The 25,397-nt window shown below is 37.6% G+C and overlaps 1 protein-coding gene across 1 annotated transcript in view; it reads right to left on the bottom strand.

The window, feature by feature from the left end:
- Nucleotides 1-25,397, bottom strand: part of ADAMTS9 (ADAM metallopeptidase with thrombospondin type 1 motif 9) — a 220,810-nt gene that overhangs the window by 40,243 nt on the left and 155,170 nt on the right. The window contains exon 29 of the mRNA XM_063426827.1: nt 16,946-17,113. Within this exon, the coding sequence (XP_063282897.1) occupies nt 16,946-17,113 (168 nt within the window). The remainder of the gene's footprint in view (nt 1-16,945; nt 17,114-25,397) is intronic.

The following is a 25,397-nucleotide window of genomic DNA, read 5'->3' as shown; positions in this document are numbered from 1 at the left end:
CATCTTTATAGTAAGACTCCATTCTCGCTAAAGTGTTAAACTTTCAAATATTTAATTCTATTCCAATATTTAGATATTTTGTTTTCTGCCTTCGAATAATCTTTACATTTAAATAAAGACCTTGGCTATTTAATATTATTAGATACTGCATTAAAAATATTGGAAGACATCAAAAAGGCAGCTAAAGAGTTAACCCCCCTGAAATCATTAGGATGCGCGGGAAGCAAAAAATGTTGTTATAAATTACACACATTAATATATACAGAAATAATAAGATATGGTAGAACTCTATAATACTGAATGTTCTTGTTCAAATACTTGAGTCGTTTTTAAAAAAAAGTTTTATTTGACTTTAACAAATCAACATGCTTAACAATTTAGTGTTCAATGACTGATTTGGGCTTTTTTACAGATGTTCTATAATCAGATTTCATGCTTTTTAGTATTTATGTGAGCTAAGCCTATTTTTGCTTGACAAAGAACACATGTTGGAGTGGAGCACGTTGTTTTATAAACTTTACAAAATAGTATTGTGAAATATTTTTTCACCGGAGCTATGATGTGTTTGTAAATCAGAGTTTTCATGAACTTTTCCTAAAGTATTTCAGTGAAAATCCCAAATTTAGAAGTAACTGCTCTCGACAGTAATAATTTTGTTAAGAGAATAATTGAATTGAAGGCTGGAGCTCAGCCCATTGGCACGTAAAGGGTTACCTTCATTCAACCACGTTTCTACTGTTCCAACAAGGAAAAACGTATTTTGATCAGCCTAGAGTAGATGTAGACGTCATTTAAACTGTATAAATTGTAAGGACATAATTTAAAGCCAGAACTTATTACACACTATTAATGTAAGTATTAAATAAAACTCTGTAATTAAAAAAGGAGCATTTTTTTACATAGATATTTTTAAAAATTACTACAGCAAAAACATTTTTTCAACATTAGATACATATAATGAAAAACAACTTTGTGTGGGCATCTATCAAACTGTTAATTTTGGAATTGTGTGATTAAAAAAAATCTAGATAAATCATTTTTTGTAATGGTCTGCCAAGTGGCACACTGATCAGAATATCATCTCGGTCTACTGTCTAGTCTATGTGTTTTCAACATGTTTATTTTAGTTGTGCCACAGGGCCATGCCATCTTTTGTTAGACATATTTTGTAATGTACACACTCAAGTCACGTGGAGCTAGTTGGCATCGATCAAGGGAAAGCTTCATGATACATTAGGAACAAGTGGCACTCAGTACCCTTTATACCATGGGACACGTTATTCCATAGACAATATACAATAAAACATGACAGCTATTAGACCACTGTATAAGACTGAAGACATAACACCATGAAACCAGTTTATACCAGAGAATACCCTTTATCACATACAATGCGTCTGCCATATAAACCACTTTATACAATAGAGGACATTATACAATAAAACTACATTATATCATATAGCACTCTCTATTGTAATATGCATACTATTGAACATGTTATACTATGCAGAGCACTTTATACGATAAGACTACATTATATGTTTGTATTCATTATACAATGGAATATGTTTATATTTAGAACACACACTGTGACATATACTCGGTCTGTGCTATTGGTCACTTTATATCATGGAATACATTAGATAACAGAATTCTTTACACACAATATTTAGGTTTATATTTCTTAAGGGAAAATGAGTGCTATTCTTAGGCAACGTAGTCAATGATGAGAGACAGGTTATTGGTTTCCATGGTGTGTGTTCCTTTTTTTTTTTTTTTTTAGCAATTTGCTCTAGAACAACACTTAATTTTGCCTAAATAAATATGACCCATAATCCACTAGAATACAGTCTAATCAAAACAACATGCTATACAACACTTCAGCCTCGATTCATTCTATCAGCCAAAATCAGTTGATAATGATATATTTTTACTTTTTTTGCCAGCCAAAACTCAAGCAGCCACCCCAAATAAATGAAGCACATTTAACAGCATTTTATCTGACTAATCCTATCTGCCTATTAGGAGTATTACCTCACTTATGCCCCAACCCACTATGGCGCGGGTGGGGGCATGTCAAAAAAATAGTTAACAGCCGGTAGCTTATCAATGGTGAACTGGTGAATGGGAAGCTATTGCTTTATAACATTATACATTTTCAACCATAATGAGTATTGGAGGCAGCAAAGCCTTTATAAGTCCTTTTCACACTTTGCAAGCTCAGTGAGAGCACTCTGATTAGTTAGCTTGTAAGCAAACCAATCAGAGCATTCTGACAGGCAAATCTCAATTTTCTCAAGAGGGGCCTATCAGATGAGCTGAAAAACCAAGATGAAAGAAGACACCTAAATATAAGAATTATTTTTCATTAGTGTATTTTAGATTTATTTGGCACACTCACTATTATTAAGGTGAAGGGGTAAGTATAATTTTTTCAAAATTGGGTATAGCCAAGGGCTTGCTTACACCTAGTCATTAAGTGTGGTAGGGGAGACCAGGCTATAATTTGTCGATGGGTTGTGAACAATAGTATATCCACTCTCCTTTTATATTTTTCAATAGTACCCAACCACCACGCTGAGGGGCTGAGGGGACTTTAGGTGTCATACTTTATTTAATTAATAACCAACGTGTGCGCATGTGTTGACAATAAACACCCCCTGTTTAATTATAACCACCACCTTTTGCCTATTTGTGGGAATTAGGTGGGGCACTAGGTACCCCCTGTTTATTAAACCAATTTACCCCACCTAAACCTGTGAGGCGGAAAGAGGGTCTACAGTACCCCCACCATTCTTGGGAAGCACCCTAGAGGCTGTTTGTAAATTTAAAGCACACAATACCATCTGTAATTGTGTTACACTATATTGTGTTTTATTCTGATACAAGTCTAGCCGGTTCCCCATATATTTGAGATATACAGCCCACCCCACCTGTATTTCGCGGGGAACCACATTAGAATCTCCCCAGTTTTTATTTTTTTATTTTTATTAAATAGTCAGGTTACTTAATGTGCCAGGTCATCAGCTTTGTATTTTATTAGCTGCCCAGTCGTTTACAATGACATTAATTATATTACCTTATCTGATATTTTGAATTTAAAATATAGGTATCATTTTCGGCATGTAAACTGTATCCGCTTCCAGTAAGTCTTTACGTACAGTAATTTAATTAATCCAAACAAAAAAAAAAGGCTTATCTGGGGCACATAACCCTATAAAACGTATCAGTTCTAATTAAATTAATGACTTTATACCTTATATTTTAATTATTTTTCACATCTTTACCCTCTAAATGTGATGTAAGTTTTTTTCCCCCAAAATGCAGGCATGCAGATTTGTCTAAATAAGTCTATGAATTTCCAAATTGATGGATCATTTGGAGTTTGATAAGTGTAAAAATTTCTATTATTTCAATAGATTCTTTTGTTTGGAGACACATTTCAGCTGACACGTCTCTGAAATTCCCTTGAGTTTTAATCTGGAGCTAATCTTGACATGTGCCCCGGAAATTCCTTCAGAGAATAACTAAATCTAAATTGTTATATATTACATCATTCAGACATCAACTAAAAGTGTTATGCAAAACAACATAGTATACAACAGAATGTGTTGCAGAAATACCATATGTAACTCTTTATACCAAATAATCTACAACATGTACTGCATTCAATCAGAAAACACCTTTTTTTTGTCCTTTGCCAGAGAGTGGCATGCCATAGAACATGTAATATGATATAAAATATTATAACTTAAGACAATTTTTACCATTAACCCCATAACGTCAGGAAACTTACACTATACTATGCACACATTAGACGTTTGAACATAATTTAAACCAAACTGTATTTTAAACACGTATCACCTTGTACAATAAAAGATAACATAACATATTATAACACTTCATACCATTTTATAACACAAGCGACACAAACAGAGGATGTTCTCAAAACATCCTATACATTGGCAATTTTGAACCAATTGTTCTATAGAAGACTTTTTAAAATTTAACATGAAGAAATGATGTCAAAGATTATGAGTAGATTGCGCAAAATTTTAATATGAATAAAAAATAAGCAAATTTATATTTATCACTTGAAAAAGCCTATGGGTGAAACATGTTGTGATTGTATAGAAGGACTCTTTTATCATTTTTATCTAGTTTGTGTGGTATATCACAATAATGTGAAAAACATATTTTATGTTGTCCTGCATTTATCCTGATACTTCTACAGAAACCTGTACAGATACTGCTACACTTCTCTCATCTACCTACATATATCCTTGGTGGGGATTATACCACCCATGGTGATATGATTGAGCATATGTTGCTCTTAAAAATATAAGTAGATTTTATTCTGAATTTACAAAACAGTTACCATTTTAAGCGTAGAGTTTTATTCATTTCATATGCCGGTTGCACTGTGAATATCAAAAAGGGACGTCTTCAGACATATGCACGAATGGGGATTATTCGTCTCAAAGACTTATCTGAGAGCTGATTGGAGGCTCTCTCTTTGTGAGTGCATCCTATCTTTATATAATCTAAGACGTTTTATATATTGGATTGCACTATTGGTGTTTTTTTGTGCTTAAATATCATATGAAACATCAATAACAGAACCAGAACCGATTGCCCCCTCATCTTTGTCAAAGATCTGATTGCTCATTCATCAAGGAGGACAACAGATTGACCTCCAAAACACTGTTTGCAGCAGGTTTTATTTTGTTACTATAAAGACTTTCTTTTCGGGACATTTATTAACTATTGATTTGTGTATAAATTGGCAATACTGTATGTCTATGTATACATATCTATAGTTGCTTATTTTGTATTCATATTAATATTTGGTGCAGTCTGTTCCCTTTCTTTCTTGTAGAAAGCTTTATATCACAGAACAATTCATATGCAAAACTCACTGTATCATTGAATACCTGTTTATGCAATAAAAAAACAAGAGAAATAGGCGCTCACTAAATACACTTTTAGGGGGCAGCAGTGAACCGAGCAGGAATTCCCAATGCCTACTCAGAATAGTGAAACAAACAAACAAGAAAAAATAGTGGTAAACCGCGCCCAAACAGTACAAGTAATAATAAAATCGTATACATACAAATAGTCCTATAATAAGGAATGTATGGAACCTTCAATAAAAAATACAAAATAGTAATGGTGCAGTATATCAGGCAAGTAAAAAGTGGTTAAAACTTTATAAAAGACTAACTCACACTTTGCAGAGCTACTCAGAGCTCTGCCGTATAGCGCCTAGACGGTACAATCCCCGTCTCGGGATGTCAAGTGCTGGTGCAGTGCGTGATCCAATCCTCAGTAGTATATGGAAGAAAATATAGAGATAGGATCCAATAGTACAGCATGTATTGCAAACAGTGTTGGTAAAAAAGGAAAAATATCCTACTTACAAATTTTGGAGCAAATATCTTGCTCTGGTATGTACAGCATACGGTGGTATAATCCCCACCAACGGATATAAATCAGGATGCAGGAAAATCAGGAACAGCAGATAAAATAGTAAAAACTATAGCTTTATTTAAAGTATAAAATATAACAAATATATATAAAATCAATAACTTAACGCGTTTCGCCCGGTCTGGGGCTTCTTCAGAAGTATAAAGTCCAAGTTTGGATAAAATCCGCTTATATAGGGGTTCCTGATTGGTAAAATTAAGTCCTGATGTGTTTTGGCTTCCTACTTCCGGGTCGCGCACGTCGCCCGGAAGTGACGTCATCATGTCGTTCCGTGGCATGCTGGGACATGTAGTCTCCCGCCGTTTGTGTTATATGTAACACAGGAAGTGATGCTAGTGTGGCTCCTGGTGCCTTATGGGGCATGTAGTTCACAGTGTCCTCTTTCACAGAAGTGTAGTTTCGTTACCCGGAAGTGACGTATCGCATTGCATGGTATCATGGGATATGCAGTTCGGCAAAATGCCGATATTGAATTGGAATACACAAAGGGAATAATAAGTAAAAAAAGCCAAATGATGTCTCAAAAAACACTTCCATATACTACTGAGGATTGGATCACGCACTGCACCAGCACTTGACATCCCGAGACGGGGATTGTACCGTCTAGGCGCTATACGGCAGAGCTCTGAGTAGCTCTGCAAAGTGTGAGTTAGTCTTTTATAAAGTTTTAACCACTTTTTACTTGCCTGATATACTGCACCATTACTATTTTGTATTTTTTATTGAAGGTTCCATACATTCCTTATTATAGGACTATTTGTATGTATACGATTTTATTATTACTTGTACTGTTTGGGCGCGGTTTACCACTATTTTTTCTTGTCTGTTTATGCAATAGCATGGGCCAGACAGAAGAGGGCCACCAGAGGGCTGACTGATATTAGGAGGTGTGAGGAGCGACAGCAGCCACTTGCTTCCCACAGTGCCACAGATTAGGGGAAGGGAAAGACAGCATAGGTGCTGAGAATAAGATAATATTGCCGGCCAGCCACCTGAAGATTCAAAACTAATTGTTGAAAGTTTGGATGAAGGTGGTCTATTTGAAGGAGCTGGTCTGTACCTGCCACCTCATACACGCTGCAATACTTCAGTGGATGTGTGTATATTTGCCTGTGCGGGGCGGTGTATGTACATGTATGTATGGTTGTCAATGTGTCTAGCAGTGAATCACTGTGCGGGGCTGTGTATGTACATGTATGTATGGTTGTCAATGTGTCTAGCAGTGAATCACTGTGCGGGGCTGTGTATGTACATGCATGTATGGTTGTCAATGTGTCTAGCAGTGAATCACTGTGCGGGGCTGTGTATGTACATGTATGTATGGTTGTCAATGTGTCTAGCAGTGAATCACTGTGCGGGGCTGTGTATGTACATGCATGTATGGTTGTCAATGTGTCTAGCAGTGAATCACTGTGCGTGGCTGTGTATGTACATGTATGTATGGTTGTCAATGTGTCTAGCAGTGAATCACTGTGCGTGGCTGTGTATGTACATGTATGTATGGTTGTCAATGTACAGTAAAGAAAAAGGTTGCGCCACAGATAAAATAAATAAAAAAAATAAAAAATAAAAGTAGGAATAACAATACAAATATAAAAATATAAAAATGAATAAAAATACAAATAGGTATAGTCCAGAATGGTTGGTTAGTTCCAATAGGTGTCTTGAGGTAAAGTAGGTATAGTCACTAATTCCGCTGTGGGGGTAGGTTCTCTTGTTGTAGTAGTTTCTACCGTCTCGTAGTATGGAAGACACAAGGTGAAAGGACTAATCGTGCGGAGTGTATACACTTAATGTGACAGTATAAATAATATATGTTGCACTCACATTTAGTTGAGCTATAGCCAGCTCAGGGTTTGTAGGCATACAGCGGTATAATCCCCGCTTATGGGATATATTGTTGCTTGTCCTCCAAGGGGTACGTCCAACTCTCAGGAGAAGAGGGAAATAAAAACAGCAGATAGTGCTCTCCGATTAAATTAAAAGATGGTGAGTAAAATAAGATAAAATATACTCACAGGTAAAGTGCAGAATCCACTGCACTTTAGAAATAGCGTTAGTGGTATAATCCCCACTTCAGGATATGTAGAATAAAAAATGCCAGGAAAAAATAAAATAATAATGATAATTGTGTATATAAAATGATAGTGGTACAATAGTCTGACCAAAAAATCATTTATTATAAAATAACACAATATAAATAACCATTTAACGCGTTTCACCGCTGGGGCTTTATCAAAAATGGAATAACATATTACCTGGCACATAAAGAATTTATATAGGTACTGGTACTTTAAAAAATGGCGCCAAGATGACATCATTGTTCGGCAGCCAGTTAAAATCATACAATTTGCATTTCACGTAAAATAAATAAAAGCTTTAAATGAGAATATGTATCTTATTCCTTAGTATACCCTATCCTTGTGAGTTAAATTTTGTTCAAAAACGAGGTCTTAAAACATAGATTTTAATAATATTAAAAATTGCGCGTCACGTGACCCGCACAGTATCTTGGGAAATGTAGTGTGCGAGTCACGTGATCGGCGTGAGGTAGCTGTTGAGATAGTGCAGCCGTCCTATTGGTGGGCGGCATGCACTCCTCTGAAGGTGGGGCAAGGATCATCACGTGACCCGCGGCCAATGGGGAAGCCGTGTGCGGGTCACGTGGTCGGCAGATCGGCGAAAGGGCGCTTGGGAAATGTAGTTTAAAGCGCCCTTTCGTCTAAAAATCGGATTTTGTGAAAAGGGATTCTTAATTTCTATACATATAAATAAGCATAAGAATAGACATGATGTTTATATTATTTGGAACACTCTGGTTGGACATATTTTGTATTTCTATATAAGTTAAATTGATTGTGGTGATATAAATTGGGGGGGGAATTAATTAGAGGCATGTGTATGGGAAATCTAATAAATATTTAACAAATATTATTAATATAATTATTAAAATACATATAACAATTTAAAATCTGATAGCACATTTTATGAACCATTTTAAAAGAAATATTTTAAATAAATATTTTTAAAATTAACTTAGGTATAATAAAGCATTTAGAGAGCCATTATATGATAAAATGGTGATAAGTAAAAACATAGGAATGCCACATAAAAAAGTGATTATAGTGGGGATCATATGTACATACTGCAACTGTAATGCATACATTGAATGTGTTTTGACATATATATATATGCTGCAAATAGCAGTGGGGAATGCTGTCAGGTTGGGGGTATCCTAGACCATAATGCCGTAGTGGACAACTATGAATAGGATAGCCCCAAACTATCCTGGCTATCCTATTCATAGTTGTCCACTACGGCATTATTATTATTATTATTATTACACACACACACAGACATACTTGCACACACACACAGACATACTTGCACACACACACAGACATACTTGCACACACACACAGACATACTTGCACACACACACAGACCTACTGACACACACACACAGACCTACTGACACACACACACACAGACCTACTGACACACACACACACAGACCTAATGACACACACACACAGACCTACTGACACACACACACACACACACACAGACACACTGACACACACACACTTTACACTTTTAAAAACAAACAGTTTCCTACCTTTGCTGGTACCTTTCCCGAGGTCCAGTGTGCTGGCTAGGGTGCTTGGGAGTTGGGGTCTAGCTCTTCTTGCTGTGTATGGGCCACCCGGTGGTCCCCCTTAGTGTGTGGGCCCCAGTTCAACCACAGTACCAGTACCGCGGGCCCATGGGGGGCAACAAGGGGCATAACTGGGGACCACTGGGCCCCTGTGCAAGAATTAAAGTAGGGCCCCCTTGTCACTCTACCTGGTGCATATTTTCACTCCTCGTCACTCCCCACTAAGCAATACACATGGTTGACATGTGTGTGGTTTCTTTGTGTGATTGTACTGTTGCTGGGTGAGTGTTACATGTATGTGTGTAGTTGGATGAGTGAGATTGTGTGGGTGTGAGAGCTGGCTGAGTGTGATTGTATTTGTGGCTGTTTGAGAGAGAGACAAAGAAACAGAGAGGGAGATAGGGAGGGAGAGACCGAGACAGAGAGCCAAAGGGAGACAGAGCTACACATGTAAAGAGATGGAGAGACAGAGAGTGACACAAGGAAAGGAGAGCCAGAGACAGCTAGAGAGAGACAAAGAGTGACACAAGGAAAGGAGAGATGGCTAGAAAACCATAGAGAGACAGAGAGTGACACAAGGAAAGGAGAGACTGAGACAGCTAGAAAACCATAGAGAGACAGAGAGTGACACAAGGAAAGGAGAGCCAGAGACAGCTAGAAAACCATAGAGAGACAGAGAGTGACACAAGGAAAGGAGAGCCAGAGACAGCTAGAGAGAGACAAAGAGTGACACAAGGAAAGGAGAGATGGCTAGAAAACCATAGAGAGACAGAGAGTGACACAAGGAAAGGAGAGCCTAAGACAGTTAAAAAAACGAAAGACAGAAAGGAAGTGAGACACACAGAAAGAAGTAGAGCCAGGAAGAGACAGCCTCCTATGTGTGCAGGGAGAGGTGAGGTTGAGTATGTCACTCACCTTGATCCTGTGTGCCACGGCTGCCAACTGGGACAGGGAATCCTGGGGGCCTTAGGTCTGCTGGGCTTGCACTGTGCTCCCCTGTGCTGTCTAAGTGCTGGCATCCTGGGAACTGAGCGAGGAGCCCTGCAGGCAGGATATGGAGGCAGCTCTGCCAGAACTCCGCCCAGGAAGAGGTGAGGGTAGGCATTGAGTTCCAGTGTGCCTCCGCGGCACACACAAACAATGAATGCAGCGGGACCTCCATCTGCACCTCACTCTGCCCCTTACTGAGGTTACTGGCCGATCGGCCAATCAGTGAGGTAAGATAATTTCTATTTAGTATATTGCCGAATTAGCAATATACTAAATAGCAGTTTTGCAAGGGGAGGCAGTCCTGCCAGCAGGGGTCTACAGAGCAGCCAGGCCCCCTGGTGTGATGGGCCTGGACGCAGGTCCGACCCGGTAGTTCAGCCACTGGGGGGAACTTTTTTTTTTATTTCGGATGTGGGCAGCCCGTGATTTAGGGCGGCCTGGGGGGCAATTGCCACCCTGCCCCCCGGCCCAGCCCGCCCCTGTATGTATGGTTGTCAATGTGTCTAGCAGTGAATCACTGTGCGGGGCTGTGTATGCACATGTATGTATGGTTGTCAATGTGTCTTGCAGTGAATCACTGTGTGAGTAAATGTCTGTCTGGCAGTTTGTGTATCACCATAAGTGTCTCTGCAATGTATATATATATGTGTTAGTGTGTATCTATGTGTCTGGAAGCATGTGTGTCAGTATGTGTGAGTTGGTGTGGGTCAGTGACTGTGTTTGTAAGGGGCCATAAGTGTTATGATGGTAGCCCTGCAGGATGGACTGAAAGTCAGGGCAGCAGGTGCTAAGTGATATGCCAGCACCCACTGGCAGCAAACTATGCCACGTGCAGAGGGAAAACAGGAAGATGGCCCCACCACTAGACACCAGGGGCCCTGGCCAGTTTATTATCACATCACTTGCATTTGTTTTTCAGTATGGGTTTCAATGGGGGGGAGAGGGAAGGGGGGGCCGGGGGGCTGGGAGGGGGTCTAAGGCCCTGCAAAGTCTAGAGCTGCCACTGAATGTGGAACACTTGAAACTGTAGAATATGTTTATCCTAGAACATTTCATGTATGGAGTTTATTATACATGTTATATGCAATAGAATACTTTATACCTATAATGCATTACCTTCTATTTACGGAGCTATTAAGAGCATTTTATACCATAAAATACTCCATATCATAGAACATTTTTTTTTTATCATCGGGTAACACTTATATCAAGGAAAATATGGGATAATATGTCATACAAAGAACATTATGCATTAGAAAATGTTATACATGGAAAACTGTAAAGTAGAATATTTTATAGGAGATACTCTTTATATACAGATCATTTTATACCACTGAGCATTTCAAACTTTTGAATCGTTTATACCATATGCTAAATAATAATTCAGTTTTAAAATAGAATGTGATGTCTGTTAATCACTGTGAGTTCAATAATGCATATGGAGACCACTGAAACTACAGATTTGAAGCAAAAAAACTCTGATTTATTCTTGAACTTTAATTTCAGAATTTATACAAAGCTCATTCATAAGGAATAAAACAGAGAGCAGGTCCTACACAGAACATTTACACCATAGTGCCATTTAAATGTAGAACACTGTATAACAAACCCCTTTTCTGTATTACTACATAACACACTTTATAATGGAACGCATTATTGCACAGAATACACATAACCATCAATTTATTGGACTTCGGAATTCAGTTTCACAAAAGATTTGCAATTCAGGTGAAATCCTGAATTCTGAAAAGCTATATAGATGAATAACAACATATAATTGTTTTCATTATATTTTTTACTGCTTTACCACTGCACTAACTATTGTTATTTATTCTCGATTCATCTGTGAATCAAATGGTGTGAAAATGCACTGTACATGCATAACAAATAATGATAATGCAGTGTTTATTGTCTGCATTTTTTTGCACTAACATTAATTTTTTTAATGTATGACATGCTACCTAAAGGGGAGAATCCGCCCAGAATGGGGTAGGTTTTGCCAAGGAAATGAAAGGTCAGCCTGGCATGAATGCTTGACAGCCAGGCTGCTTGCCAATCACCCAGGCCAACCCACTGTTTTGGCACTCTCTACAGGGTCCTAAAGCCTTTGCATAGTGTCGGCATGCCTAGCGATGCACTTGTGCTGTGCTTTTTGGGGACAGTTCCCTGAACTCACTAAAAGCAGGACACCAGGGAACAAAATTGTGACAGGACCCTAAAAACGGGACTGTACAACCAAAGGCAGGGCAATTGGGAGGTCTGCAACTGATTTATCAATCTTCCCATCGCTTCTCTTTTTCAAATTATACATTAAACCACATTTTCCACACATCACAACAAATAAAACATTTGAAAAGCAGGCCATTTTGTATTTGTGCTTTAAGCAAAGTTGAGGTAATTAATTAGTATATAATAACTAGTGTAAAATTCCTTAGGGAATGAATTACTTTAAAATACAAAGTCCTAAATGGCTTCCTGGGAAATCCGAATACTTACAAAATTGTTACACTGTATTTTTTAAATTATTCATTTCATAAAATCTTTAGAAGTCAATGGGCAATCTTGAGCTTGGGTGGGTCATAATAAATCAAGATCCCAAGTTATAGCATCAAAGACATCACGTTATTTCTCCTTCTAGACAAAAAGGGAGAATGACTTCTCTCCAAGCAAAGATACCAAACCAGATGGTGTATCGGAAGATTTAAAAAAGAAAGGGAAAATGGATTCAAAGGTGTATTGGAAATAAATAGTCGAGAAGGCATCTGAGTTGCGTGCACTTTCTTTTCTATATGCAGGGATGATATCAAGTATAACAAAATGAAAAAGTAACAGACATCTAAGTATATTTTAAGGATGCTAGTTACGCCACCCTTAACCCAAATCTCTGCCTCTAATAATGGGGACGATTTATGAAATTGATCTGAAACTTGGCTTTTTTTAAGAGGTTCAAAATATTACTTTCAGATTATGAAACTGTTTTAAAAGTGGTCTTAGAAGTGGAACCTTTTTTCTTTTCACATGGAGATGGGGAAAAGATCCAAAAGGGGCAGATTATTTAGTGGGCATGTTTCTCCAACTAATCCATGGGAGTGGGCTTAACCTGGCCCCTCCCTCTTAATGCTGATCAGCCAGTGGTCCCAACCCTGTCTCAAGACCAATTCCCCCTTCACTAGTCTGCAGCCCCAACCTACAGATCCAAGTACATTAGCAGTCTCTATCCACCCAACATACACAAAGTGAGGTTAGTGCTGAGGGTTGGGGTGAGGGGAAGTTATACCAAACAGTGATTGAACTAGCATAAACCTTCAAACCTTAAAAAGATATATACATCTATATTTAAATACTTGGTGGTAGGGTCTCCAGTAATCAGCAGCAGCCACAAGTTCTATTTTACGTGTTTGTTTTCCTATATGCTGGAAAACAATGAGAGACTCTTGATTTAATAGTTAAGCTTTAGAGAATAATTAGGGTCATTGTTCACATGCAAAACAACCATCTCCATATGGGGGAGGGGGAAGGAGGGTAGTATATCAGCAGAAGATTGGTTGGGTTTAGATATGATAGGGTGCAAGACTCTACCTATGCCCCGGAATGTGACTCTACTTCCTGATTTGATTGGCTCTAGCCCACGTATCTTCATATACTCAACAGCATGCCCTGGTCAATACTATAAACCTGGTAATACATGGAATTGACAAACAACCACCACTAGAGGGGTCTCACTCTATACCCTGATAACCCAATGGTAACTCTAGAAAACTGAACATCACACAGGTGATTTAGGACATTCAGGATCTTTTTAGGACATGCAGGATCTGATGGCCCAAATCAGGGAGGATTGGTGATGTTAGAGCAGACAAAGGGTTTTATACCTACAAGAAGGGGCATTATTAAAAAATGCCTCAAACTTGACACACATGTTACTGGGTCTTTCGTCTGCTTCCCCAGCCATCAAAAAAGTGAGAGGAAATGAAACTACAGAACTAATCATGACATACACAACATTTTTTTTTTTTTTTGCTAATGTAGGTTGAAGAAGATGTCCAAGGAGATTTTAAATTGCCATTGTTTCCCCTGTTTGTGGTACAATTGGAAATAGTTTCAAACTGGTTCTTTTTGCTTCATTTGGATCAATAATGCATCAAACAATCTCTATGTCCCTATACATCAGCCTTCATTGTGGTATATATCTTAAGAAAACAAAGGATTTGTATTCACTTACATGTGATGTGCATAGATTTAAAGACTCTTACTGCATAAAAGGCTTTTACCACACTCCAATGCATCTTCATAGTGGTCATTATAATTGAATACATAAAACGTATATTTAAGGTACGATTTGCCTCCAAATATTAAGCACATATGTCATAAAAAGTCATTTATGATCATTCTTACAGAATACAAAAAAAGTGCATTATCCTTTCTCTCTCATATGTTTTCATTAACTGAGCCCCATCTGTAGCAGTAATCTCTGATTCAATAATTGGCAACAAATGTAATGCCATGATATACTAAATATTTAAATACTTTGGACTCTATATTGGCAAACACATGTGTCTCCTCTTTCCTCTGTGTTTATTATATAAACTGTGAATTAACTAGTAAAACATTCCTCCGTTTATTTCAGCTATCGACTTTTCACCCTCTGACATTTTCTTATAAACTGCTTAATTTTTAAAACTTTAAAGGGTGGGAAGAATCCCCAAAGGGGTATTTAAATCAATTTCCAGCACTTCACTCTGCTAGTGATGAAGTGATTTAGTCAAACAAAGAAGCACATCATGCTATAGCATGAAGAAAGGGCTCTGCAGCGTAATATATAGCCTGAGAATACTTTTTTACGATTGTTAAAAGAAAAAGGATAAGAAAAAGAACAAAAAAAAAAACAAGAAGATTAAACCGAGCCAGATGCAGAGATCTTCTCAGTGATGCTAGGTTTAGTAGCCTTTAAGTGCTAATTTTACTGGAAGTCCTAAGTAATGTATGTCCGGTAACGCATGAATCGGACATACAAGAACTGTGTCAATAGGTAGTCTTAAATTATAGGCTCTTGCATTTAGGTGACAGCTTAAAGCTTCTAGTTATGGGGCCTGTGAAAAACTCCTGTCACAGTTAATTTTCCAGGTCACGTCAAATTAACAACCTCTACTCTTTCACAGCCTTTACCCAAAATATGGGTGCTGAATCAGTTGAGGACTCGCCTCCCAGCTATGTTTAAAACCAAAAAATTTGTAAAACACTTTAACCCCTTAAGGACAAAACTTCTGGAATAAAAGGGAATCATGACATGATGTCACACATGTCATGTGTCCTTAAGGGGTAAAAACTATTTTCATTCGACGGTTCTGTGAGTTTTGTTCTTCTGAACCGTATTACCCTGAATAATGGTTTATGTATATAATTACAGACACACAGATTAAATGGGGTATTTGGTCACAATTTGAGAAATAAGCAGGATCTGTTCTAGGCTATTTGAACACTGAAAATGCATCCGATTCTTTGCACAAAAAATGCTTCGATATCATATGAAATAGCAGTGCACTAATCATGGATTAGAAAAAGGAGCATAAGACCTGTTGACTATACGATCACACCTCTGTTGCTGAGATAATGCGGCAATTTCACTAGAGCATGAGTTGTATAAATTCATCCCTTGCTTTTCCCACAGATTAGTGGTGATTTTTTACTAAAGAAACTCAAAAGGTCCTGGCGTCACATTAAAAAACATCACTCCTGAAAAGCTGATCATTACAACCATTACATTGAATGGGAGAGGTGTGAAAGATGTTCTGACACCTTCCACTCTAAAGATGTCTCATGCAGCTTTACAATGCCATGATAATAATCAGATATTGTATGATGTTTATCAGTAAGAGCCCCTGAAAAAAAATGATGTCCTGGACTGTCTTCAGTCCTATGATTAATGCACTTATGTGTGCCATAGTAAGGTAGATAAAGAGGACAATTTCATTAAAAAGGTTAAGACTACTCCTTAAGTAGACAGAGTAAATGAGCAAGTCTGAAGTTAGAGTCTAGTGGATAACGAAAATTTACTCCTCACACCTAGGGATTGATGCAAAGTTTCCCTTAAAGGGTATTGTATTCTGCAATGCAAACCCTTAGTCAAAAGCCAAGAAGATCTGTACGTATAGGCATGGCCATTCATTTTATGTAGACCCAGACCACAATTTAAGATTAGATAGGTGTCTTGAAATGGTACTCTACTCAAGAACCATGTATGGAAAGTACAACATAGAAACATAGAATGTGACGGCAGATAAGAACCATTTGGCCCATCTAGTCTGCCCAATATTCTAAATACTTTCATTAGTCCCTGGCATTATCTTATAGTTAGTATAGCCTTGTGCCTATCCCATGCATGCTTAAACTCCTTTATTGTGTTAACCTCTACCACTTCAGCTGGAAGGCTATTGCATGCATCCACTACCCTCTCAGTAAAGTAATACTTCCTGATATTATTTTTAAACCTTTGCCCCTCTAATTTAAGACTATGTCCTTAAGCCACAGAAACATGATGTACCATTTCAATCTAATTTCAAAGAGGCTTATTTACTAGAGGGTAAATTGTGAATTCAAAAATAATTTCAAAGTTGAACTGAAATGAAAACATAGTTAACTTGGTGAAGTTTTTGACTACTTTGGTCAAAAAGTTGAAATTGACTTTGAATTTACAACCATTCACACTTTGAAAAACAATCTTATCAAAGTCAACATGAGTCATTTTGTTAAGGAATAATATAAAACATGATTATTTATGTTCAAAGCAACATACAAAATGATTGATCTTACCTTCCCCCACTCGCCACTTTTCCACTTGGGGCACCTCCCCCCTCGACATTTCTTCTGTATGTTTGGCTTGGCAAGATGTTTACAATACTCTTGATCAATTTTAGTTCCATCCTTCATTGAGCAATACACTTCTCTTGTTTTAACACCACGTCCGCAAGAGACAGAACACTGTAATACAATATTGTTATTATTTGATATTTAAAGTGGATTGGTCACATTAAACAAAAAAGTAACACTAATCAGCAAAGCACATAAAAAATCTAAAAGTCTCCATGTGGTGTTTGTGTATTTTTACACACATTTCAGTGGTCCGTCTATCATTTTAATAATAAATTTAAATTTGCACATCTCTTACTAAGAATGTTTTCCTTTCCCAAAGTCTAAGCACCATTAGCACCTTGCATTACTCCAAATTGCATTATGCTTTCAGGACCCTGAGCCCACTATGATCTCTGAAAATGGCTTCTAGTGGCAGCAGGAGGTCCTTCGCTATAGAGCAGTGGTTCCCAAACCAGTCCTCACGACCTACCAACAGCCCAGGTTTTGTCAGTATCTTCATTGGAATAAAAAAGGAAAATACATAAATCCTGGATTGTTGCTGGGCCACGAGGACTGGTTTGCAAACCACTGCTCTAGCGAAAGGTGAACTGTGGACTGAATATGCATGGTCCATGATTCTCCTATTAGCAAACTACAATCTGGTTCACTAAACAGTGAACCAAGATGAGTAGAAAACTGATAGCAGTCATGGTATGACTGCTATAGTTTTATAATGCAGTCCCTATCCTCCTATGTAATAAGTGGTATTAAATGTATGGAATAATTGCATCCAATAAACTTAAGTGTATGAGATAAAAAATATTGGTGCATCTCACCCTGGTGTGGAAGGTGTCTGGCTGCTACTGTAGACAGAATCATTAAACTTTACACTAAGTGACACTTAAGAGGTGACATTTAACTTTTTTTTTTTTCTTTTTTCCCCCCCAAAAAATAAAATACATTATTTATTTATTATGTATTTATTTAACCCATTATAACCCATCATTTAACCCATTATAACCCATTATTTATGGGTTAATTTTTACATAACCAAGCCCTTTAATATTTACCAGCATGAATTCAACTTTTGTTTTCCTGGCTGACAGTATACTACATCTACTAACTTGTATTCAATTGGTGCTGGAATCAGCGGAGGTGGAGACAACTCAAAGTAAATTGGCCCATAGATATCTTCCAAGTCTTTGGGCCAACTAAGTATTCTTAAAGGGACCCTATAGGCACAAAAACCACTTGATCTCATTGAAGTGGTCTGGGTGCACTGTCCCTGTTCCCTTACCCTGCAATGTAAAACATTCCCTAAATAGAGAAACTGAAATATTTATCTTGCAGAGTTAAGACTGCATCTGTATCAAGCTCAACTATTTTAATTCTTCAAAACTAGTACTGATAATAATAGAAACCAATAAAATCTAATTATAAACATTTAAAATAATATGATTTCTTTGGTTGTCTTTCCTCCTTTCAGACACTTATACAGAATTTAAAAAAATGTTTTATATATATATATAGATATCTATATATATATATATATATATATATATATATATAGATATCTATATATATATATAGATATCTATATATATATATATATATATATATATATATAGATAGATAGATAGAGATATATATATATATATATATATATATATATATATATATATATATATACACACACACACATACATACATTCATACACACCACAAATTACGGTCATAGGCTTAGGAGCAAAGTAATATAATTCAACCTTTCAAAACAGGTTCAATGAACATTTTCAATTCTGACCAATTCTGGCATGCAGACATTGAACAAATTTACTTTGATTTCTGATTAGTCTCCTCTAGAAGATTTTGGAATCAAAAGAGTTTTGTATCGTGACAGATATTAAATATGACAGCTTACTTGTAGAAAAGACCTCTTGCTCAGCGTGATACATAACGTTTCAACATAAATTTACAAATTATTACATGAATATATTAAGTAGTGGTTTTTGAAAAATGCATTAGCGACTGCAAATAAAGTCATTATAATAAGATTGCACTAACTTTTTTTCTTTTGTAGTATAAAAAAAAACAAAAAAAAAACACACACCATCAAAGAGAAGAGGTGATAAGGAATTCCCAAAAACCTGCTCCATGCCCTCCCTTCAAGATTGCAAGATAGTTTTACTGATGTGCCTTTATCACTACAAGAATGTAATTTGTTATGGTCAGCAAAGCACATCATTAGATAGGCAAATACAATGTTCCCAAAGATCAAAACTAATTACATATGTCAGAGCAGTCATAGGAACACTGTGCCTGGCCTTTCTAAGTATTCATTAAAAATATTGGCAAGTGACGCGAAAGGGCCAATTAAAAATCGAACCTAATAAGATTTTTTAAAAATTTTTTTTACATTTACTGAAAGTCAGTGGTCACAGCAAGCAGTCCACATTTGTAGTTCGTATGCCATTTTAAAGCAAATCAAAATGATAGAGTGATTTAAATATATGTTACATATGGCAGCTTGCTATAAGTATAACTCCCACCAATCTTGGTAGGATATGCTTGTCCAATATGGTCATACGGTTAAAGGAACCCTAATCTTAACACCAATCATAATTAAAAAAATAAATAAAAAAGTAGAGCATAGGGAAAATAAAGGTATTTTTACATTCTGGAGACATTCATAATATTGTGATGTTTCCATGAACCCTTTATGGTACTAGAATCACATCTAACAGTGGTATCTGTTATTTTTTACATGGTATGGCATGATTTGTGGGACTGGGTCTCCAAATCTCTACTTCTGAAAGATATGTAATGGAGATTAACAAGATTTATCTTCTTCTGTCCATTCTTTGAGTTTCAGGGATAAGTTGAATACCTAGAATTCCTCTTGAAATTAAATAAACTGAAATTGTTTAATGTTTGATTGAGAATAGAAATTCATTTGACCACTGTTAGTCCGCAAAAATATAGCATGTCTCTGTTGATTTTTATTTTATGATATATATGCATATATAGTGACAATGATGCCTACTCATTTTTGGAAACATAAAATATATTTAGTTGTCTCTCCCATTGCAAATTGAACATTTTTAACATAGTTCAGTTTTATGTCATATCTAGAGAGGTTGCCTTTTCCTTCCGCTGCGACAAATATTTAGTAGCACATTTTTTAGTGCATTGGTCCACATTTATTCTTTCGATTAACCCAATCTGTTTCTGCTTTTTACTAATCTGTTACTTCCTTTCTCATCTAGAGCCTGAGCAAATATAAACAGGAATGGAAGTGGACAAGAGTCAGCAGGGGTGCAAATGCCATTCCACACTTTAAATCCAGTAAAGGAAGGAGGCCCGCTGGAGGCATGTTAATGATTTTAAACAGATGGTAAAAGGATAAAGCATGGTACCCTGTCTGTAAGGATGGGAAGAAGGTTCAATCACATGTGAGTCCAAATTATCTCAAATCTCATTGATGAAAAAAAAAAGTTTTATTAAATAAATAAATCAATAACTCAATACAATAATACAGGATATTTAAATAATAAATAATAAATAAATAAAACAATATATGATTTGCAGGCCAACAGAAATATTCTACTATTCTTCAAATGATATACAGAATTGTGAGAGTGCTGACTTTATAACAATAGTTTTATTTCCCTATACTATGACATCACCACATCTTGACCAGAAGTACAGGCAGTTATATACAAAAACAAGTAGATGGCTACATCTTTTTCAAATTGATGTTTTCTGATAATTCTCTATATTTGGGAATGTTGTCTATGGGCACATTTCAAGATGTCTTTTTGTTAATTATTGTCTGTTGCACAGAATGCCAAAAAACACTCATTACATTTTCAACTATATATTATTGGTAAGGGGGTAAAGTTGGTGGAACAGTAAGGTTATTGCCTCACTTACTCTGCCCAAAGGGGGCGGACCCATTTGAAAAGTAGGTAGGTCCATCACTGGAAATTTAGGGAAATTCAGACATTCGGGTACTTCAAAATGTCCGAATAGATGAATTGCCGAATTGTCGAAGTCCCGAAGTTCCGAAATTACCGAATTTCCAAAGTGCCGAAGTTCCAAAGTGCTGAAGTGCCGAAGTTGCCCCAACTAAAGGGGGGACCTATTGCCCCCCCGACCCCCACCCCTGAGCGGTGAGTGGGTGCCCTAAAGTAAAATAATGGGGGAACCTATTGTCCTCCCCCCGACCCCCACCCCTGAGCGGCAGGTGGGGCCCTAAATCATAATAAGGGGGGGGACCTAATGTCCTCCCCCCTGGCCCCCACCCCTCTGCAGCACGGGGGGGACCTATTGTCGTCCCCCCGGCCCCCACCCCTGAGTGGTGGATGGGGGCCCTAAATACTAACAAGGGGGACCTAATGTCCTCCCCCCTGGCCCCCACCCCTGAGCGGTGGATGGGGGCCCTAAATACTAATAAGGGGGGACCTAATGTCCTCCCCCCTGGCCCCCACCCCTGAGCAGTGGGTGGGGCCCTAAATACTAATAAGGGGGGGACCTAATGTCCTCCCCCCGGCCCCCACTCCTGAGCGGTGGGTGGGGGACCTAAATACTAATAAGGGGGGGACTTTATGCCCTCCCCCTGGCCCCCACCCCTGAACGGTGTGTGGGGGCCCTAAATTAGAATAGGGGGGACCTAATGTCCTCCCCCCTGGCCCCCACCCCTGAGCGGTGGGTTGGGTCCCTAAATTAGGACATTAGGTCACCCCCTTTATTATAATTTAGGGCCCCCACCCACCATGCAGGGGTGGGGGCCAGTGGGGAGGGCATTAGGTGTTCACCCTTATTATAATTTAGGGCCCCCACCCACCGCTCAGAGGTGGAGGCCAGGGGGGAGGACAATAGGTCCCCCCCATTATTTTACATTAGGGCTCCCAACCGCCACTCAGGGGTGGGGGCTGGGGGAGGGCAATAGGTCCCCCCTTAGTGTAAAAGCCCCCACTCACGTGTCGTTTTTTTTTTTTTTTTTTTTAACAGTGAGCAGCCACAGGCGGTATAGCGAGTAGGGGCAAAATTTACTAATACTAAGTAATTTTTACTTAGTATTAGTAAATTTGGCTGAAAGACCAATTTAGGTCTTTCAGCCTTTTGGTAGATAACTCCCTAATTCCGTGGGAAGTCCTGAATTTAGGAATGCAGAACCGAACCGAAAATTTTCCCCATGCATATGCCTACTAATCAAGCCACTGAGGGCAGCACTTGCTTGGAGCACTGTTTCAGTGCTCCCTGCAGGCTCCTAGAGTCCTGTGTATAAGGCAAGCATGTATTATGATGTTCTCTTGCTACACGTTTTGGGGACAGTTCCTTGGTGTCCCAAAAAGCAGGATTTCAGGGAACAAAGTCATGACAGGGAGACAGAGCACAAGTCTGGACTGACCCGCTGAATTGAGGATGGTTAGGAGGCATGCTACATGGACTATGATATGATCCATGCTATTATTTCATGTAATAAATGGGTAATAATACATGGATCACCTTCATGCAGTTTGTTGAACAAACTGAGGTATACTTGGAGTTACGCTCCTGAGGATACCAGCCAACCTTTTAATGAAATGCTGACGCCAATGACTAACAAGTTTGTCACTACACATATGAATCCCTGCACTACCTCAGTATGTATACTAACACAAACTTTAACCTTAAAATGCCAAGTAATAAAAAAGATATACTTCCATCATGTGGTTCTCAGCTGTAACATTTATAAACCACTTGACCCTTGATGGTATCAATGCATGGTTCAGTATCTTGTATCCTCTCTCTCTCTGGGACTGGAAATATCCGTTTTCAACAATGTGACAATCAAACACACACCCATGATACAAGTAAATAAATATATTGTAGTGCGACATCGGTATATATAAAGCAACGAAAACAACTTTATTTTTGACCACCTTGTACAGAGCTCTTCACAAAACATAGCAGTTATTCACAGGCTAGGTTGCAAACAGGGTCTATTCAGTTAGACATATTGAAACATGCTAAATGTGTCATGGTCGCTTGTTGACCATCTACAGTACTTGCCTCATAATAACATGGTACATGTAGATGCAATTTATAAAAAAAGAAGAAGAAAAAAGTTTAAGAGTTTATGAGAACACAGACAGGGTTATTGAATATTGTACTTTCTAGTAAATAGCAATTCATTCACTAAACAAATGATTGTGGAGAACTCACAAGACCACTGCAAATTTTAGGCTCCAAAAAAAGGCAACTTTGAAAAATAGTTGATCTTATTTTTTTCATTTTGACTAATTTTCCATAAAAACTACAAATCTTTTCTCACTTCCCCATAATTTCCAGTTTACTGGATATATCTATAGTTAACTATGCCTGTCACAGTACACAGATAGGTTGAGACTGATATTGCTGTCTTATCATGCATAATAACCGGTTATCTGGAGGCTTTGAACTAAAATACACTGTACTGTGTTATATCAGAAGACATGCTAGCAGTTCCCTCTACTTCCTGATTACAATATCTTAAACATCCAACCAGTCAACCCAACAAAATAAACAACCTGACAAAAAAACAGCATTAGCAACACACAATAATATGGGTTTATCGTTTAGTTTCACATTTCCTTTTTTATATTTTTTCCTTTGCTTTTTTTATATGTTTTGAATACAATTTTACCATGATCATAATTATAACAAGTGTGGCTTTGATGATATTATGTTGTATACATTTTGTAAAGTATTGTATACATGCCAATGTGTGGTTTTGGTACACAGTTTCGGTCCCTTTCCTTGGACAATGTCAAATATTTCTATTTTTCTGAAAACACAACTAGAGTAGTCGGTCGGTAGAGGCACTCTTCTCTTAGGATCTTCAGATTTTGAAGGTCTACAAGATCAGTCAAGCACAGCAAGATAACAGTAAATGTGGTTAATGCTTCTCAAAGAGAAGCACTATATTGAGTATTACTTTATAGGAAGTAGACTTGCACATTTCGTTTTGGAAGATTTGCGATTCCTCCAAATATGGGCGATTGTCGATTCATCTAAAATCCCAAGCTCTAAAATGCCATATGGATTTATTATGAAACAGCCAATGGACGTTTCAATTGTTTCATGATTTAGATTTTATAAATATCAACTATTTGCTATTAGTTAAAAAAACAAAACAAAAAAAAAAAGATACACATTGGTGGCGTGGGGTTCACTATGTAACTAGGTCACATAAAAAAAAAAAACTATGGTGGTCAATATGACCCTCACTTTAGTAAGAGGGAGGTAAAAAAACCTAACTAATGGGTAAAAACGTTTTGTTTTTTGGAAGGGGATATCGTAGGGGGGTGGGTAAGGGCTTGGTAACTCTTAGCATTCTGGAAAAGTTTAGGGACACCAAAATTAGCCCTAAGGTTTGAAGAGTGAACAATGACAATTCCCCCATTGTCATTAATGCCACCTGATCTGAAGCCCATAGGTGGAGGGGGTGAGATTGAACTACCGTCCATCCCCTTTGTTTTAATACCCCCATCTAAAGCACAATATCATGTCGACACCTTATCAATGTTTGCATAACTTCCACCCACAGCCATACCCAGCATCAGTTATACCACCTTTATTGTGTAACTATTCAAATCATTCACAACACACATCATATAAGTTAACTATATGTTTACACTAGAAAAATGAATCATACCACATTGATTGACAATATTTTTACGAAGAACAATGAGTCATGTCTAGTACAAATGGCACAGGTGGTGAAGAAACAAAGGTCAGACAATGCAAGGTATGATAAAGTGCAATTAGGTAGTGCACTTTAAAGTGCAAACAGTGATAAAACCAATAATAGAGAAAATATACAGTGCACTATATAATAACAATAACAGTGCACTATAAAGTGTAGAAGTTACAAGTAATGAAGCAAAAAGTGCATAAGTGGAAACAAATGGAATAACAAAGGCTTACAATAATCCTTAATCAATGGAGTTTCTCACTGCCAAAGATGTAAAATCAAGAACTTCTGCACATCTGCATTTATAAACATTTGTGAAAACAATGGGTCATTCTGAAGAGCTCAGTGAATGAAAGCATGGTACAGTGATAGGATGTCACCTCTGTAAAAAGTTAGTTCGAGAAATTTCATCCCGGTTAGATATTCCATGGTTAACTGTAAGTGTATTAGTGGAAAGTGTAAGCATTTAGGAACAGCAGTAACTCAGTCATGGATTGTAAGACCATGTAAAGTTACAGAGCTGCCGAGTCGCATGGTGCAATGCTCAGCTGATTCCATAGCTTAAGAGTTCCAAACTTTAATTAATATCAGCACAAAAACTGTGAGAGAGGAGCTTTGTGGAATGGGTTTCCATGGTCGAGCAGCTGCATGCAAGGCTTACATTACCAAGTACAATGCCAAGCATTGGATCGA

This window comes from Pelobates fuscus, chromosome 7 (genome assembly GCF_036172605.1).
Source record: "Pelobates fuscus isolate aPelFus1 chromosome 7, aPelFus1.pri, whole genome shotgun sequence".
NCBI classification, from domain to species: Eukaryota; Metazoa; Chordata; class Amphibia; order Anura; family Pelobatidae; genus Pelobates; species Pelobates fuscus.
The sequence above is the reverse complement of the archived record's forward strand: the minus strand, read 5'-3'. Positions and strand labels throughout refer to the sequence as shown.